Below are 15,834 nucleotides of genomic sequence, written 5' to 3'. Positions count from 1 at the left end.
ATTCTTTTGTGGCCAAAATGGCAAAACAAGTAACATCTGCCCTTATATTTTTCTAAATCAAAATCTACATTTCTGTTCCTTGGCACAGAATTGAGGAGGGTCTCAGCCAAGTATTCTTTTAGTCAGTTAAGCAAATGCTAAGCTTCTTCTCTGGAGAAATAGTGACTGTCCTGTAGGCACCCTACAGCACCTGTTCCACATCCAGGTGGGATTTCCTCTCCAGGCATAGATGCATGGTAGGCTCATTACTCTCTTCTCACGACCCCTCATCCCCTATCTCCAACACACACACCTCTGTCGGGTCCTTGTGTGGTACATAATGTAAAGTTGTCCTTGAGTTCTTTGTATTTTTCATTTTGATTTTCAACTGGTTGAAAACAGATGACTTGAAATCACCTGATCACTCCCTGTATGTTGTCAACAATTAAGTTGATGAAAGTTCAGCCCACAGTGGTAAACACCATAAAAGCCAGAAGCTAATAAATGCAAATGTTTAATTTTTCAGATATCCATACTGAAGCTGTTCAAGCCGCACTGGCCAAGCATAAAGAACAGAAAATGGCGTTGCCCATGCCAACGAAAAGGCGGTCCACGTTTGTCCAGTCTCCTGCAGATGCCTGCACGCCTCCTGGTAGGTATATTGGAGCCCTTTCTCTCCATCAGCATTTTCTTGATGTTCCTGAAATAAGTTGTATTTTTCTTTTCTGAGCTAGGAGCTGGAACTCTTTGCATCAGTAGAGGTGTATAGGAGTCCACTCTGAAGGTGGCAGGTTTTGGTTGTCAGCAGCACACAAAAAGAAGCCTTAAAAATAAAGTAATTTAAAAGCATTTTTGTTTTCTGTATTCCAGATTTCCTTAATGTAACCTCCAACTCACATAGTTATGAATAAACACAGGCAAAGCTTAAGGTATATAAAAAAACCCTGCTGTGATCGAACACCTATTTTCATTGACATGTAAAATGTTACCTGTATTCTTAACATTCTTTAAATCATTTGTATTCCTTAATCAGATGCTTTGTCTCTGCAGCAGTCATAGGGATGAGTGGACTTGGACTTGGGATAAAATTCAGGGTGTGTCATTGAAGATGATAATAGATTTTAAAAACATGACAATGTATGTGTATCTATCAACCACTGTATTTTGTATAAGAATCCACTTTTATTTGATGGGTTCTTGAGGTCAGTGGAACCAGTTATCTTCATCTCATACCTATTCATTAAGTTTAGAATCCTCACCTCTGCTAAATAAATCTTAAGGGTTTATAAGTTGACATTTTAAGAACAGCTGTAACACCCTTCAGTTGTCTTGTCTACTCAGATACTTTTCAAAGTTTTAAAAAAAAAATTATTTTGAGATTATTTTTTAGATGAAATTCTTACACAGGTTCTTGACATAGGCCTCTGAGACAAAACGTATTAACATTTCAGAATCTCATTATAATGTCTTTCTCTTCACTCTCATGTTGCTGGTAATTAAGTCTTTGAAAAAAAATTTTTTCCCACTTACTATTTTGGTCTAAACAATTTGCAGTGACATTGGGGAGATCCCTAGCATTGTTGTGGTTGACTTTTATTCACAGCTTTGAAGTTGTTGAGCTCTCTACTGATCCAGGTTCATGTTCATAGTTTTCTCCTAGGTTTTGGCAGATTTGTTAGAGCGTTCCGGTGTGCTGTAGACTTATTACCTGTTTGTGCTCCCCACCCCCACCCCTGTCCCTATCTGTGGTGTCAGTATGTTTGAAAGAGAAATAGCGCTGTGGCTTCAAGTGTTTCTTCAAACGTAATAGGATAATCACAATAAGACATTTTGTGTCTATAATGGTGCATACTTTAAGCCCACTCATTCAAAATCTTGGATGATTTCCCTTCCGCATTACTATAGCACCAGTTGATCCTCGTGGACAAAGGGGGCTCTCAACTTAGTAGCTATTCCTTGTTGGCAAAGATTCCACTGCAGTGCAGATGAGGGTTCAATTGTAGTAAATGGCGAAGGGTAGGGAGCAATGTGGCATGTAGTTCTTAGAAACGGTCCTCTCTACTAGCTGAATTAGAAATGCAGTATCAGAGTAGTCTGCTCTCATGGCCTCGGTTAATTTGCAAGTCCAGCAAAAGATCTTGAGACTACTCAGAAGAAATGAAAACCATTTTTACCCCTGCTTATGAAAGTCACTGCCTGAGGAGGATTTACCAACTCTAGAAACAAATAATGGCTGTTCATTACTGAATGAGACCATGGTGTTGTTATTGGGTGCCGTTGAGTCAGTTCCATTTCTTAGTGACCCCATATGCAACAGAACAAAACACTGCCTGGACCTGCTGCATTCTCACAGTCATTGTTCTATGAGCCCATTTTTGCAGGTACTGGGTCCATCTTACAGAAAATTTTCCTCCTTTTCATTGGTGCTCAACTAAGCATGATGTCCTCCTGGGACTGGTCCCTCTTGATAACATGTCCAGAGCACATAAGGCTGTCTTCCTAGCCTTGCTTCCAAAGAACATTTTGGCTATGCTTCTTCCAAGACAGACCTGTTCATTCTTCTATTTACTGTTATTCACCAACACCATAATTCAAATTCATCAATTTTTCTTCAATCTTCCTTACCAATTAATTATCTTTCTCATGCATGTGAGGCAATTGAAAATACCATGGCTTGGGTCCATGTTTTTTAACACTTTAAAGGCATCTTTTGCAGCCAATTTGAGTAATGCAATATACACTGTTTGATTTCTTGATCACTGCTTCCATGGGCACTGATAGTGGATCCAAGTAAAATGATATCTTGGAAAACATCAATATTTTCTCCCATTTATCATAATGTTCCTTATTGATGCAAATGAATTTTGTTTTCTTCATGTTTAGGAGTAATCCGTACTGAAATAGTAATCCATACTTTGATTTTCAACAGTTAAGTTCCTCAAGTCCTCTTTCAGCAAGCAAGGTTGTGTCTTCTGCCTATCACAAGTTGTTAATAAGTCATCTTCCACTCCTGATGCTGCATTCTTTATATAGTCTTGCTTCTCAGATTATTTGCTCAGCATTATTGTTGTTGTTAAGTGCTGTCAAGTTGGTTATAACTCACAGGGACCCAAAGCTTTAAATATCCGTGGGAGCAGAAAACATCATCTTTCTGCTGCACAGTGGCAGTTCTGCTCAAACCTCTCACCTTGTGATTTGCTGTTCAGTGTTTTATCGTATGGAGCCTTCATGCTCCTTGCTCAGCATATAGATTGCATAAATATGGCGAAAGGGTACAACCCTGTTGTACACCTTTCCTGATTTTAAACCATATAGTAGTCCCTTGTTCTGTTTAAACAACTACTTCTTGGTCTATGTACAGATTCTGTATGAGCATAAGTAAGTATTCTGGAATGGAAATGAGACCGTTATTGTTGTTAAGTGCCATCAAGTTGGTTTCTATTCTGTTCTGTTCTGTTCTATTCTATTCTATTCATATACTGACCCTATTATATAGGGTTTCTAAGGAGCTGCTGATGGATTTGAGCTGCCAACCTTGTAATGAGCAGTTCAGTGCTTTTCCTGTGGCACCATACTCGGATGCCAATGAGACCATAGTCCTTTGAAATTCATTGCATAACTTTATATTTTTGAACACTAATCTTCTACTCTGACTGCAGCTTTGAAGCTATGACATAATCTTCTTGATCACATTACATGTCTTAATAATTTCATGATTAAAAGATATTATTCTCTCTCCCAAGAACTAGATTCAGCAGAGCTGAGTAATAAAAAGGTTCCCCATCCATTTAGCTCCTGTTTTGGGGGACTCTTGAGTAAAATTTGAGAAGCCTTTATTTGCTGTTCAGAATATCTGTGTTGTTAAGTAGCACCCAAGAAGTGTTGAGCACTTGTACGTAGTGATTTTTCACACAGTCCCCACACAGAACTAGATTGTGGTGTTCACATTCAATCATGACGCGTATGCCTAGGACATTTAGTGTGCTCTAGTAAGGGAGCGTGGGAAGAGCTGTATCTTGAGGCTTATGTTAGCACTGATCATTTTAGAGGATACGGAATTTGTAGTGCATTGCTGTTTGCAGTTACATTCTCCAGGGTCCCAAGAGTCACCAGTTAGAGACTTGGCTGTATCTTATTCCTGCTGCAGTTTGATCCTACATCAGCATCCCCCAGCATCTGTTATAGCTAACCGAGGGCTGGTAATAGGTTTCATCTTGCATATCTACTCTGATCAGTTGGTGGTCATCTCTGAAACACTGATGTTTAAAAGAATGCTGAAGCTGCTTTCAAGGGAAATTAAGGTGAAGAGTCGGCATAAATTATTCCTTATTATAAGCAGTTTTAAAGGAGCCCTAGTGGTATAGTCATTAAGCACTTTACTGCTAAACGAAGAGTAAGTGATTCAAACTTACTAGTCATTCTGTGGGAGAAAGAAATAGCAATCTTTCTTACTTTAAAGTGTAAACTATGTCATAAATCTTGACTTCATTTGTAGGATAATATTGGTGCTGGGTAGGATAAGCACGGGACCACAAGGTCAGTTTGAACCACAAAATCGGCAGTTGAAACCTGCTAGCCTCTCCTCGGAAACCCTATACAGGGTCACTATGAGTCAGAATTGACTCGACGGCACTTAACAACAACACATAGTTTGGAGAACAGTTGGTGTTTGTCTTTTGTTCATAAATCATTCTCAAATAATTAAATTTCAGTCTGTCTAAAACTTGCTTATTGAAATATGCACTAATTTCTATCTTGTGAATTGGACATTTTAAATTCCCCAAGTTGGTAGCAATCTCTGTGGTTCTTTGAGTGCCTATGGCCTTTTGCAGAGTCTTTTAGACTGTTTGAATTACTGCCATCCAGTTCCCTTTATGTGCTGAAATTGTTTAGTAATGTCATGAGGCAATTACCTCAGCTCTTTCTTTGTAGGGATTCTTTGTGTTACACTATTACTCATTCATACAGATAAACACAGTAACAAAAACTACAGCCTATGTTTTTTTTTCCTTCTAAGCTTTTCCTGCACCCATGTGGTTTTGCCCTGTGCTGCATTCTGAGGGAACACAGATGACCAAGTAGACCACATAATGACCTGAAAGCGGTTGGGCTGGCTTAGGGAGAATGAAGCTTTAATTTAGTTGTCTGCCTCCCGCAGGGTAAAATACCTAAAGTAACTCATAGAGCAGATAAGAAGAAACCTCTGTCTGTTTCTATATGGAACCCTGTGGCACTGTGGTTAAACACTTGACCACTAACCAAAAGGTTGGTGGTTCAAATCCATCAACCGCTCAGTGTGGGAAAGATGTTGGAATCTGCTTCAATACAGATTATAAGCCAAACCCATTGCTGTCTAACTGATTCTAACTCATAGTGACCATATAATTTTTATGGAAACAGATTGGCACATCTTTCTCCACAGAGTGGTTGATGAGTTTGAACCACCTACCTTTCAGTTAGCAGCCGAATGCTCTAGCTGTTGTGCTACCAAGGCTCATCAATAAAGATTACAGTCTTGGAAACCCTATAGGGTAGTTATGCTTTGTCCACTATAGGACCTCTATGAGACACTAATTAGTATATATCTATATATGAAAATGATGCCTATGAGCAGGCTGGTGGTCCAGGTGATGGTGGTGGTGTGCCGTGGAAGTGGTTCTGACTCATAACAACCCTGTACAGGGTTTCTGAGGCTGTAAATCTTTCCAGGAGCAGAAAGCCTCATATTTCTCCTGCGGAACAGTTGGTAGTTTCGAACTGCTGACCTTGATATTAGCAGCCCAATATGTAACCACTATATTACCAGAGCTCCTTGTGAACAGACTAGGATATTATGTTCTGAACATAGTTGAATAATAGTTTATGGACCTACAGTGAATTATAGCATACAGAGGACTTTCACAGATAATTGCTACATTTGTCCTTCCTGAACACTCTGTGAAGTGAGCAACACAGATTTCTTTAGAGATGAGGAAACAAACAGGTTCATAGCCACTAATGAAACTGAAATTGAGTGTCAAGCTCAAGTTTTCTGATTGTCTTTTTTCACCCAACTAAAGTGTCATGTTGGCGTCCTGGTGTGACGCTGTGAGTTAATGCGTCAGTCAGACTGCACAGTCATTTGAACTGCAAGGTTAGCAGTTCAGGCTCACCAGCTGCTCCTTGGAAACCCTATACAGGGTTGCTATGGGTCATAATCGACTCGACAGCACGTCACAACAAGAACTAAGTGTCATGTTACGACATACTGTCTACATAATATTAATAGATACTGATCTCATGGTGCAGGAATGAGTATTATTCCCAACAAGTTGAATGAAGATTATCTGCTAAGAGCTTATAACCCAAAATATCTATCAGTTAGTAATACAGACCTAAAAGAGAATACCTGTCTGAATGACCAGTTTGGGGAGTTTCCCCCGAAATATTCCATTTTAATTATTTTCAAAACTATAAACAATGCTGGCAAATTTGACCTCTATAAACCTGCTTTAATTAATTTGTAAATTTGGATAATTTTAATAGCCTACTTTCATTCTTGGTATGGTTTATAAGTAATGAATAGCCTACATTTACTTAAGGATACTAGCAAATATTCAGTAATTTAAAGTCAGTAACAATGAAAACTCATTCCACAGGTTGAAGCCATTTATTTCAATAGCTGATTTAATATTAAAGGCTTACCGATAAAAGTAATTTCATAGTTACCATTATATCACAGTTACCCTTTGTGTACTGCTCAAAGGGCTAAGTGCTAAGCATGTATTTTTCACTTTTTACTTATCTCAACAATTCTTTACCCTATTTACAGATGCAAAAACAACAACAAAAACACAGTAAAGCTGTGTTGTTTTTAGAGGCTCAATAATTTTCCAGGACTTTTATTTCTAACTGTACAATCAATTGTTTTTTGTTATTAAGTTCTGTCGAGTCAATTCTGACCCATAACAACCCTGTAGGATTTCTGAGGAGCATCTAGTGAGTTTGAACTGCCGACCTTGCAGTCCAGGGCGTTAGTCCACATCATCACACCAGGACCTGAAAACTCTCCTAAAAACATAGTGAAAAGAAAACTTCTTTTTAAACACGATGGATAAAATATCAGCCAGTTCCTTTTTAAATACAAAAAGGAGCAAAAAAGAGAATGAACACTGAAAATCAGTGGGGTGAGAGAGTGCTCACTTTGGCTGCCTTGGGTAGGGTGGGGTCGGGAGGCAGGGGAAGTTATTAAACAAGGGACCTAAATTTTAATTAGCACAAGGGATAAAAGACAAAACTTTGGTCCTTTACAAGGATGAAAGCTGGAATCGGTATATCTGCAGGGCCTTATAGCCACAGCAGAAGAGTGAGCTAAGGAAAATTAATCTGCCAGCAAAGAAAGATACTCAAGAAAGCTTGTTTGCCTTGTACTTGCCCTTGAGTTAATGGAGACAAAGACCTTCCCTAAAAATTTGTGGTCAGTGGGCACAAGTCTTGAATTTCACTAAGAACTGGTAAGAACTACCACTAAGAAGTGTTAACACTGGGGGACAAAGGATTCCCACAGATTCACTGAACAGCAGCAGTGCACAATTCAAAAATAGAAAACGGTAATGGAAGTAATCTACCATGAATAAGAATCAATAGAAAAACAACAACAAACTGCAAAATTAAAACACTAAGAACTGACTTGCCCAGTAGTGGCAAATCTAAGATCTGAATCTAGACCAGTTCACCTGGCATAATTACCAATAGTACCCCTTTCTTCTAGAAACATCCTAGTCTGCATGTTAATGATCAGGAAGGTTGTGGACTTCCTGCCGGTTAGACTCTTAGACCAATTTCTCAGTTGCAAACCACTTCCCTGGAAGCATAGACAAGACTGTTGTAGGATGCTGAAAGGGGACATTTTGAAAGTGTCCCTAACCCTTGTGGGGAAGTCAGTGCTCACCCTGGTTAGGTTTAGTGAGAGAATAACTGCTCAGAATTTGTGGGTTCAGATTGGCTCTGCTTCCAAAACTATATTCTTAATCTTAACTTTATTCCTAGGCTGTACCCTCTTGGGCCTCAGATTTTTCCCTTTTAAACTTCAAACTTTTCCTTGCCTTGTTGTTTGGTGACATTAAGTCATTTGAGATTCATTGCAACCCTATATGTAACAGAACAATCCTGTGCTGTCCTCACAGTTGTTGTTATGTTTGAGTTCATTATTGCTGCCACTGTGTCAGTCCATCTCATTGAGGGTATTTGTTGACCCTTCACTGTACCAAACATCATGTCCTTCTCCAGGGACTGATTTCTTTCTGACAACATTTCCAAAATACTAGAGACGAAGGCTCGCCATGCTTGTTTCTAAGGAGCAGTCTAGTCATACTTACTTTGAAACTGATTTGTTTGTTCTTCTGGCAGTCCATGGTACTTTCAGTATTCTTCACCAACACCATAATCCAAGGACATCAATTCTTCTCTGGTCTTATTTATTAATTGCCCAGCTTTTTCATGTATATGAGGTGATTGAAAATACCAGGGTTTGGGTCAAGTACACCTGAGTCCTCAAAATGACATCTTTCCTCTTTAACACATTAAAGAGGTCTTTTGCAGCAAATTTGCTTAATACATTATGTCATTTGATTTCTTAATAGCTGCTTCCATGAGTGTTGATTATATATATATATATATGTATGTAAAATGAAATATTTGATGACTTCAATCTTTTCTTCATTTATCATGATGTTATTTAACTATGGATAAAGGATACAACCCTGACATATACCTTTGCTGATCTTGAGCCATTCAGTATCCCCTAGGTAAGTTCCAACTTCCTCTTGGTACAGCTTCCTCAATAATTAAGTGTCTTCTCAATGTTATCCATCGTTTGTTATGATTCACACAGTCGAAAGTCTTTGCATAGTGAATAAAGCACAAGTAAACATCTAGTAGTATCTGCTTTCAGCCAAGATTCATCTGACATCAGTTATGATATCCCTAGTTCCACATCATCTTCTGAATCCAGCTTGGATTTCTGGCAGCTCTCTGTCAATGTACTGTTGCAACCATTTTTGAATTGTTGTCAGCAAAATTTTACTTGATTGTTATATTAATGATATTGTTCAAAGAGTTCTGTATTCTGTAGATTCACCTGTCTTTGGAATGTGCACAAGTGTGAATCATTTTCAATAAATAGGCTAGGTACTGTCTTCCAAATTTCTTGGCATAGACGAGTGAAAACCTCCAGTGCCACATCAGCTGAAACATTTCTATTCATATTGTGTCAGTTCCCAGAGCGTTGTTTTCGCCAATGCCTTCCACTGATGCTTACACTGCTTCATTCAGTACCATTGGTTCTTGATCATATGCTGTTTCTTGAGGTTGAACATTGACCAGTTCTTTTTGGTACAGTGTGTATTCCTTCTATCTTCTTTTGATATTTTCTGCATCATTCAATATTTTACCCATAAAATCTTTCAGTATTGAAACTCAAGGCTTGAAGTTTTTCTTTAGTTCTTTCAGCTTGCAAATTGTTGAGCGTGTTCTCTTGAATGTAGAGAGAGGCTAAAGGGACTAAAAGAAACGAGAAAGTAAAGAGATAAACAGAAAACTTCAAGGGGTATCTTGAGAAGACAAAGTTAAGTATTAAAATGAAATGTTCAAAGACCTGGAGTTAGGTAACCAAAAGAAAAGAACACTCTTATATTGTTCTCCTGGAGAGAAGGGAAGCTAATGTTTATTGGCCCACTGCTATGTGCTGCCACTGTTGTGGATGCTTTCTTTGCATTATCTCATTTCCTAGTCTCCCATAGCAACTAGAATAAAGATGTTTCCTTCTTCCAAGCCCCTTAGCAACCCAACTTTGACTACTTGTGTAGCCTCATCTTTCATCACTACCAGTTTTGCATCCTGTGCTTTTCATTATCATCAGATATGCCTTGTTTTCTGTCACTTTGAAGCTTTCTCACATGTATCCCCTCTACCTGACTCTTCCCTGCCTCTGTGCCCCCCTCATAATTAATCCTACTTATTTTTCAGCTCTTGGTTTAAGTCTTACGTCCTGAGCACCTGCCCTGAACTCCTTCCTATAAGACTCTAGGGTAGGAACTCCATCTTACTCACCATTGTATTCCTACCAACTGCTGTAATGCTTCATACTGTTTGTTGAATGAACACACAAACAGCCATCTCAGTTGGGTGATTTAATCTCCAAAACACAAAGCCTGGCACCAAAGCCATATTCTTTCTTTTACACTAAGCTGCTCCATGACTGTAAGTGATGAAGCACTCTGAGAGAAAATTAGGTAAGTGAATTGAAACAATATGCTCAATTACATAATTGATCCAATATAGAAATACAATGAAGCCAATTTTCCATAAACCTAATCATGGGCTTTACTATCTTTTGAAAATTGAGTTACTCTGATTTTAGACTTACACAAATTAAAATAAATGATGCCAGAAAGGCAGCCTGAAAATCCAGTGGGATTCACGGGATCCTGAGATTTGTTGTTGTTAGGTGCTGTGAGTCGGCTGCAACTTGTAGCGACCGTTGCACAACAGAACAAAACAATGTGTGGTCCTGCACATCCCCACAGTCATTGCCAGTCCATCTCATTGAGGGTCTTCCTCTTTCCTGACTCTCCACTTTACCAAGTATAATGTCCTTCTTGAGGGACTGGTCCTTCCTGACAAAATGTCCAAAGTATGAGAGAACGGAGTCTTGTCATACTAGCTTCAAAGGAGTATTCTGTCTGTACTTCTTCCAACACAGATTTGTTGGTTCTTTTGGTACTTTCAATTTTCTTCTCCAACACCATAACTCAAATGCATCAGTTCTTTTAAGGTCTCCCTTATTCATTGTCCAACTTTCACATGCATATGGGATTGTTGGAAATATCATGGCTTGGGTCAGACGCACCTTAGTTCTCGAGCTGGCATCTTTGCTCTTGAACACTTTAAAGAGTCCTTATACAGCAGCTTTGCCCAGTGCAGTACGCCGTTTGATTTCTTGACTGCTGCATCCATGAATGTCTTTGACAACTTCAATCTTTTTTCCATTTATCATATACGGGTCCAATTGTGAGGATTTTTATCCTCTTTATATTGAGATGCAACCCATACTGAAGTCTTTGATATTCATCAGCAAGTATTTCAGGTCTTTTTCACTTTCTCGAAGCAAGGTTGTATCATCTGTATATTGCAGGTTTTTAATGATTCTTCCTCCTATCCTGATACCATGCTCTTCTTCATATAATCCGACTTCTCTGATTGTTTGTTCAGCATACAAATTGATTAAATAAGTATGGTGAAAGAATATAGCCCTGGCGCATACCTTTCCTGATTTTAAGCCATTCACTATCTGCTTGTTCTGTTTGAATGACTGCGCCTTGGTCTGTGTACAGCTTCCAAATGAGTACAATTGTTTTGCACTGTTATCCATAGCTTGTCATGAATCCTCACAGTCGAAAGCTTTTGCATGGTCAATAAAGCACAGGTAAACATCTTTCTAGTGTAGTCTTTTAGTCAAGATCCATCTGACATCAGCAATGATATCCCTAACTTCACATCCTTTTCTGAATCCAGCTTGAGTTTCTGGCAGTTCCCTGTTGATGTACTGTTATAGCTATTTTTGAATTTTCTTCAACAAAACTTTACTTGCATGTGATATTAATAATATTGTTCAGTGATTTCCACATTCTGTTGGGTCACCTCTCTTTGGAATGGATCTCTTCCAATTGGTTGGTCACGTATCTTGTCTTCCTAATTTCTTGGCATACGTGAGTGAGTGTCTTCAGTGCTGCGTCAGTTTGTTGGAAGATTTCCATTTGTATTCCATCAGTTTCTGGAGCCTTGTGTGTTGTTGTTTTTTTGCCAGTACCTTCAGTACAGCTTGGACTTCTTACTTCAGTACCATTGGTTCTTGATCATATGCTGCGTCTTGAAATGGTTGGACATTGACCATTTCTTTTTGGTACAGTGACTCTGTATTCTTTCCATCTTGTTTTGATGCTTTGTGCAACATTCACTACTTTGCCTATGCATTCCTTCAGTATTGCAAGTAGAGGCTTTAATTTTTTCATCAATTTCTTCAGCTTGAAAAATGGCTGAGTTCTTCCCTTTTGGTTTTCTAACTCCAGGTGTTTGCACATTTTATTATAATGCTGTTAACTATGTCTTCTTGAGTTGCTCTTTGAAATTTTCGGTTTAAGTCTTTTGCCTTCCTCACTTTTTCCATTAGCTTTAGCTTCTTTATGTTGTTGTTGTTGTAATGTGCCCTGAAGTCGATCCCGACTCATAGCGACCCTGTACAGGGTTTCCGAGGCTGTAAATCTTTACAGAAAGCCTTATCTTTCTCCTGCGGAACAGCTGGTAGTTTCGAACTGCTGACCTTGCAGTTTGCAGCCCGATTCGTAACCACTACGTTACCGGAGCTTCTTTATACTCATTAACAAGTTTCAAAGTCTTTTCTGACATCCATTTTGATCTTTTCTTTCTTTACTGTCTTTTAGTGACCTTTTTGTTTTCTTCCTGTATGATGTTCTTGATGTCATCTCACTGCTTTTCTGGTTTTCAGCAATTAGTATCTAAGGTATCAAATCTCTTCTTGATATGGCCTCTAAATTCAGGTGGGATATTTTCAAGGTCATATTTTGACTCTTGTGGGTGGTTTTCATTTTCATCAGCTTCAGTCTGAACTTGCATATGGGCAATTGGTCTGTTTCACAGTCTGTCTCTGGCCTTGTTTTGGCTGATGATACGGAGCTTTTCCACCATCTCTTCACACAGTAGTCAGTTTGATTCCTGTGTGTTCCATCTGGTGAGATCCACGTGTGTAGTTGCATTTAGGTTATTTTAAAAGGTATTTGTGACAAGTAAGTAATTGGTCTTGCAGAATTCTATCTTGTGATCTCCCACATCTTCTCTATCACCAAAGCTATGTTTGCAGACTGCTGATCCTTTTAACTTTTGCATTCCAATCTCCTGTAATTATCAGTACATCTTGATTGCATGTTTGATCAATTTCAGACTGAAGATTTGGTAGAATTCCTCAATTTCATTATCACTAGCTTTAGTGGTTGGTTGGTAAATTTGAATCATAGTGGTATTAACTGGTCTTCCTTGTAGGCTTTATGGATATTGTCCTATCACAGACAGCATTGTATTTCAAGATAGAACTTGAAATGTTCTTCATGATGAATGCTAAGCCCTTCCTCTTGAATGTGTTGTTCCGACATAGTAAACCATATGATTGTCATACTCAAAGTAGCCAACAGTCCATTTCAACTCACTAATACCTAAGATTTCGTTCTTTATGCTTTTCATTTCATTTTTGACAACTTCAAAATTTCCTAGATTCATACTTGGTACATTTCATGTTTCGATTATTAATGGATTATTTGCAGCTGTCTCTCCTCATTTTGAGTTACCCTGAAAATAACTTTTATTTTTAGAGTCAGATTTGCCTGTCTTTGTGAACCCCAATTTTAGCTTGTTTACAAAGACAGAAATCTTTGCCTCCTAAGGTACTGTTAGAATATTTTTGGAAACTATGCAAAATGTTTTCCCTAAATAAAGGGTACAGTTGCTTTTGCTTTTCTTTCTCTCCACCTTCCTTTAATCATCTTCTTTTGCATCTGAATCACTTTCCCCTTTAAGGAAAGAGATATCTCCATCTCTTTCCTTACTTACCTAGTCTCTAGCCTCATCTCTTGTCCCTTACCTCCTCATACTCTTGGCTTCATTTACATGGGGAAGTAGTTGACATACCAGAGTCCTGATGCAGAGCTATAAGATAAACACTGGACTGCTAAACCCAAGATCAGTGGTTCAAACCCACCAGCCTCTCCTCAGAAATCCTATACAAGGTTGTCATGAGTCGGAATTGACTCAATGGCACTTAACAACAAAGTTGAAACACCATGAATTCACCATATTCAGCTAACTTCTCCAGGTTTATCCAGCTGAGATCTGTGCCCAGCCTGTGAAACACTGGTTTACCCTATTTCTTAGCATCTATTGTATCCTTTCAAATAGTGTTTGTACTTGTGTGTTCCTGTACTCGACTAGTAACAATTGTTTCATAAGGGCCTGTACATCCCCTGCATTCCACGACCTGACATAGTTCCTGGCACATACTGTGGTTATGTAGGACATTTAAAAAATTAAAATAGAAAAGAATCAATCATTCTTGGGACTCAGGTCTCCTTTATTGTGCATTAATAAATTAGAGGTAGCACAGAGCAAGAAGCAAGGAGACAGCCATGATCTTAACTATCTCTCTTGCTCTGGACTTAGATTAGCCTTTTGTGGTTCCAGTTCCCATTGTCCAAGTAGATTATGGACCTTGCACTTTCACATAAATTAGAGGAAAATGTGCTACAGGATTAACTTCAGGGAAAAAAATTAAATATATATAAAAGTAAGATTTTAATCAAATGAAATTCAATCCACACATCATAAATTATAACCCCCTCCCCCATTTGGAATTTCTTTACAAGTATTTGTCCTGTATCAAACCAAATGCCACCTTTAACATGAAGATCTTATAAGCTTGTTGTTGTCAAGTCAGTTCCAACCCTGTATAGGGTTTCCAAGGAGTGACTAGTGGGTTTGAACCACTAACCTGTGGTTAGCAGTCCAGTGCTTATACTGCAGCACCACACCAAGACTCCCTGGAATAAATATCTGACTTCTCCTTCCCTCAGCTATCCTATATTTGGTTGAACATTTTTTCTTTCTTTCTTTTTTTCATCATGCTTTTCTAATTTAGGCCTTATTTTCCTGAAGTTAGAGCCAGGCTAAATACAGACTTCAGTGAAATTCTCACAATTCCCCTCAGACTGAGAATTAAGGAAAGAAATACAGATGCAATGCCCTTTCCTGTCATATTTGGAAGCCTACCTGTGTCAGGTGACCAGCTGATTTTCCCATTAAACCAGAAATGACTCCAGGCGAGGAACTGTGAGTTACTCCGTCTCACTTCTCCAGCCCTCAGCTCACTGTTTGACACATACACTGTTAACAAAAATAAGTTTTTGTATCTCCCTATCAAGATCATTTCCTTTTAGGTAGAGCTTAATTAATATATACTTGTCAAGATCAGTGTAACAACCTATCACAAGGTTCTTTAATAAAGAGGCCAAGGAAGATATATGAGCACCTTAATATCACTTGAAAATAAGTAGATAAACCAGAAGATTTTAGATACTTATTTAGCTCAGAATAGAAAGAAATGAATGACATTTAAATGTTCTCAAGAGATTTTTAGAACAACTTAAAATTATTGATTTAGACTATTTTACTTTTGCAGGCTTTGATCCATAGACCTTCCCTTGAAATTCTTACAAAAACTTGCATATTACCTACCTTAAGAATGCGAATGTTTTGCTGGTGTAAAAACTGAACGTATGGTCAGTGAGCCAGAATTGAAAGGTCTCTGTTGTAGGCAGGATGGAGAACTTCTTTTTTTCTAATTCCACACAGACACGTCTTCGGCCTCTGAAGATGAGGGCTCTCTGAGACGCCAAGCTGCGCTCTCTGCTGCCTTGCAACAGAGCTTACAGAATGCTGAATCCTGGATCAACCGTTCCATTCAGGGATCGTCCACTTCTTCATCTGCATCTTCTACGCTGTCCCATGGAGAGGTCAAAGGAACCAGTGGGTCTCTAGCTGATGTATTTGCCAATACTCGAATAGGTAGGAGCTGGATCTACCCAAGAAGTCCAAATTATGTCCCATTTGGCTCCCAGTATCCAGAAAAGCATTCTTGATTTGTATTAAGTTTTTCGAAATGGCCTAACAAATACAATCAGAGAGGACATGACAGTTATTGAGGCAAAGAAGGAAACACCAGCAATACATTTGTTTTGGGAATGATAGGTATCA

At 38.6% G+C, this 15,834-nt stretch overlaps 1 protein-coding gene across 1 annotated transcript in view; it reads left to right on the top strand.

Moving 5' to 3' along the window:
• DIP2B (DIP2 disco-interacting protein 2 homolog B (Drosophila)) overlaps positions 1 to 15,834 on the top strand; it is a 287,973-nt gene that overhangs the window by 198,844 nt on the left and 73,295 nt on the right. The window contains exons 4-5 of the mRNA XM_006870048.1: positions 506 to 631; positions 15,433 to 15,645. Coding sequence (XP_006870110.1) covers positions 506 to 631; positions 15,433 to 15,645 — 339 coding nt within the window. The remainder of the gene's footprint in view (positions 1 to 505; positions 632 to 15,432; positions 15,646 to 15,834) is intronic.

Source organism: Chrysochloris asiatica, unplaced genomic scaffold, assembly GCF_000296735.1.
Source record: "Chrysochloris asiatica unplaced genomic scaffold, ChrAsi1.0 scaffold00138, whole genome shotgun sequence".
NCBI lineage: Eukaryota > Metazoa > Chordata > Mammalia > Afrosoricida > Chrysochloridae > Chrysochloris > Chrysochloris asiatica.
Note: the sequence above shows the minus strand (reverse complement) of the source record. Positions and strands in the feature narration are given on the sequence as shown.